Source organism: Sinocyclocheilus rhinocerous, unplaced genomic scaffold (assembly GCF_001515625.1).
Source record: "Sinocyclocheilus rhinocerous isolate Xijiao unplaced genomic scaffold, SAMN03320098_v1.1 scaffold957, whole genome shotgun sequence".
Classification (NCBI taxonomy): Eukaryota; Metazoa; Chordata; class Actinopteri; order Cypriniformes; family Cyprinidae; genus Sinocyclocheilus; species Sinocyclocheilus rhinocerous.
This window is the reverse complement of record NW_015649405.1, coordinates 954728-958836: the sequence shown is the minus strand read 5'-3', so window position 1 is coordinate 958836 and position 4109 is coordinate 954728. Positions and strand designations below refer to the sequence as shown.

General features: G+C 37.2%; 1 protein-coding gene across 1 annotated transcript in view; it reads left to right on the top strand.

The window, feature by feature from the left end:
- LOC107710547 (protein FAM131A-like) overlaps positions 1 to 3900 on the top strand; it is a 9069-nt gene extending 5169 nt beyond the window's left edge. The window contains exons 2-5 of the mRNA XM_016515335.1: positions 658 to 745; positions 848 to 1033; positions 2250 to 2387; positions 3326 to 3900. Coding sequence (XP_016370821.1) covers positions 658 to 745; positions 848 to 1033; positions 2250 to 2387; positions 3326 to 3774 — 861 coding nt within the window. The 3' untranslated portion in view covers positions 3775 to 3900. The remainder of the gene's footprint in view (positions 1 to 657; positions 746 to 847; positions 1034 to 2249; positions 2388 to 3325) is intronic.
- The last annotated feature ends 209 nt before the right edge of the window (positions 3901 to 4109 follow it).

Sequence of the window (4109 nt, the reverse complement as noted above, 5' to 3'; positions counted from 1 at the left end):
GTAGACATGGTGTAACATTGGTTTTGCTTTGTTTCACAGAACTAATCGTTGCCTGGGATGCGTACGTATGTGTGGGACGGAGCTATCAAAATAGGGGCAAGACCCTTTTGGGGTAGGGGCGTGTTTGTTTTGGTGATTTCAAATATCAACATTGGCTACCAGAAATCACTTACTCTGCCTTTAATGGCTGCTGCTGTGTAACATCTTGTAACATGTAACACTTTAAATCTAATATAAAGTGTAACACTTTCTTTACCAAAAAGTGCTGTTAGTCCTGTTACACATTTGTACTTTCATTACCAAAAAGTGTTGTTACCAATGTCCTGTTACACATTTGTACTTACACATACCATTCAGAGGGTTGTTACATGTGTGTAGTTACACAAACATTACAGCTGTAGATACTATGTACCAATGTGTACTTACACTGTGGTTACATACTACGTACACATTTAGTTACTATGTAAGTACACAGGTATTAGGGACACTTAATATAAAGTGGGACCAAATTATGTAATTCTGTTACATGTAACTAGTTACTCCCTAACACTGTTGAGTACTAATGACTAAATCATTTTAAACTGCTTCTTCCTATGAAGTTATAATATTTACACAGTCCAAAAGGAGACCATTTTGTCTTTGAACTTGCTTCCCCAGGTTGACGACCCTATTGATATGCTCCCCAAGTCAAGAAAAGCCCTTAGCATCCAAGAAATTGCAGCTCTGGCCAGATCATCATTTAATGGTAAGGGTTTAAACACCTGTAGCATCATCATGAACATTAATGCATGTTAGCAACACACTGAGTTAATCAGTCTTTAACAATTCCCTGTGTTTTCTCCACCAGGCATCTCACAGGTGGTGAAGGATCACGTCACCAAACCCACAGCCATGGCTCAGGGTCGGGTGGCTCATCTGATCGAGTGGAAGGGCTGGTCTAAGCCCTTAGATCCTCCATCTGCTACACTGCAGTCCCACTTTAACTCTTACTCCCATCTCAGCGAGGGTGAGCAGGAGGCCCGGTTTGCAGCAGGTGGGTGTCTCCTTCCCCTCTGTTAGTACAGCTGTAAATCTCTCACTGCTAAAGAAGTGTTAAGGAGATAACTGTTGATGTACAAACATATTGATGCCTGGGAGTTTATACATGGCCTGTTGTCAAATAATGTGGACATGAAATTCATTTTTGAACATCAACATTTAAAATTGTTCATGAATGTATAAGGTAATCTGTATATTTCTGGTTTTCATTTATTTGAAGGTTTTCAAGTTTTTATTATTACTAATAGTAATAATCAACTAATGTGAGATCAAAAACCGCATTCATAGTAGTAGTAAACGATTAAAATATAATAAAATTATAGATTCATTTCATAATTCTATTATATATATATATATATATATATATGCAGGGTTTTTTTTTACCTCGTTTTAATTAATAATGTAATTATTAATAATCACTGTAATTAATGTAGTAATTGTATCTATCTATCTATCTAATATATATACTTCATTACATATATATATATATATATATGCACACAGTTTGTTTTTTTTACCTCATTTTAATTACATAATGTAATTAATAATCACTGGAATTAATGTAGTAATTGTTTATATCTATATCTATCTATCTATCTATCTATCTGTCTGTCTGTCTGTCTAATATATATACTTCATTACATATATAATAATGTGAATAATTTTTTAAAAGATTAAAAATTCGAAAATAGTTTCCTTTTTACTATAGTATTTCTTTTTACATTAATGTTATACTGAATATAATTAACATTAATATATAATGTAACAATAAGGAATTTTATCAAGTGTCAGTCAACTTTAGCCCGTCCGTGATGTGCCAGCTGAAGGCTTTCAGACTCAGCAGATGCTGTTAAATTAGATTACACAGTCACACAGCTACACCTGCTGATCCTGCATGTCAGTTTACTTCATTCCTGTCTTCTGGCTCTCCTCCTTTGACTTTACTTTTCCCGGCAGCTTTTATACTCTGCCACATGTTTGGCTGTCATCAGTTTCCTGACTGCAGTAAATGTGGCTGCTGAGTTAGGGTGCATTTAACAGCAAAACCTGAGTCTCTCAACAGCAGAGCTTTTTCAATCAGAACAAAAGCATCACGAGTAAACTTCTGCGTCATCACTGTGTCAAAAGAGATTTTGTTGCACTGCCTTTTGTTTAATTAGCGTCATTGTGTAAACTCCAGGGTCATTCGATACGATTCTTTTTTTTTGTAGGTGTGGCTGAGCAGTTTGCCATTGCAGAGGCGAAGCTTCGTGCCTGGACATCTGTAGATGAGGAGGAGATGGACGAAGAGTCCTATGAAGAGGATCCTCCTCTAAATGACGAGCCAATCACAACAACTCTGAGCTCAGGTGAGCGTGGGTGCTCACCCGTCAATATACAGTATTTGGAGATTTAAGCCACAAATAAAAACATATGAATGAATTTGAGTGACGAGTAGCATACATTGAGTGTAGATGCATTAAATTGATCAAAAATCACAGTAAATATATTTATAGTGTTACAAAAGATTTTTTCTACGAAAATATTAGGTAGCACAACATAATAGTTGCATGCCATTATAATAATAAGAAATGTTTCTTGAGCACCATATCAGCATAATAGAAGACTGGAGTAGTGGCTGCTGAAAACTCAATATTTCACAATATTACTGTTATGACTTTATTTTAGATCAAATAAATACAGCCTTGGTGAGCATACGAGTCAAAAACTCTTTAAAAAAACCTGAACAACCCCTTATATTTGAAAGATATAACACACACACACATACTTTAGATTTTAGAATATAGAACTAGAAATCTATTGTTTAAAATGAAAACAAAAAAAAGTATTTGACAATTTCTGGTCGTCATACTTGAACTAAACTGAAAAAAAATGATCTCAAAACCAGTTTGTTAAAAAACTATTGAAAAAGTGCTCTTAAAAGTGGAATAATTTCTCATATCATGTGTTTTCAGATGCCACTTGATATTTTGTATGTAGTGCAGTGACATTCAGACATTTTGACTCAGAAAGTGTTCAGATACATTTTGTGGACCCTGTATATTTGCATTTTTCTCATCACAGTGCATGTCTTTTTATGTGGAAAATCAGCAATTTTGTTTTCTCATTCATCTTTTCTGCTCTTTATCATCTGCCTTTTCTGTTGTGCTTTCGGCTTGTCTTAATTCTCCTTTTTTCGTACCTTTTGTGCTTCGTGTCATCTTTCTGTCTGTGTCCATCTTCTTTTCCACTTCTGCCCTCTCTGACCTGCATCTATAGGTATTCTTACACTTTGCTCCTCCCTCAGACCATGTATTATCCAATCAAAGCTGCCCAGTGCCAAGTCAGGCTGAGACGGACACCGCTGAAATCCCATCCTCTGACGGCACGCTCAGTCAGTCAGAGCCCGACGAGCTGCTCATCTCAGAAGAAGTGCCACCACACGCCCAAGAACTCCAGCTTTCAGAAGCCGAGGGTGACAGGGCCACATGTGCGGTTCACAAACCAGACCGCAGGCCTTTGTGGAGCAAGGGAGACTCCTGCTACTACTCCACCTCCTACTCCGAGTCTGGCCTTTCACCTGAGGACGAAGAAGAGGAGGATGGACGAGAGGTGGAGGAAGGGGAGGACAACGTCTTTCAGGAAGTCATCCGCTGGTACAGACACTGCCGAAGCATCTCTGATACCTCTGGAGCTGTGTCTTTTGATGATGATGAGAAGGAGGAGGATGAACAGGAAGACGGTTCCAAGCAGTGACGCTGTGCTCTCGCTCGCCCTTTTGTCTCGGTCCCTTTGTAGTAACCCTTCTGTGAAGTGTTTGTCCAGTCTGTTATGCATTCAGAGACAATGACTTGTTTTTCTTCTCCATACTTTTAAAGGGATAGTTCATCTAAAAAATTAAAATTCTGTCATAATTTTTGCTCCCTCTGGTCTATCAGAATCTTCTTTCTTCTGTGGAACACAAATAATGTTAGGCAGAATCAGGGTTATTATAGTTAACAAAAACTGAAGCTAAAGTTAAAACCATTTTTTAAAATAACTTGAAATAAAACAAGTTCACTGAAATAATTTCTATATACAGTAAACACTTT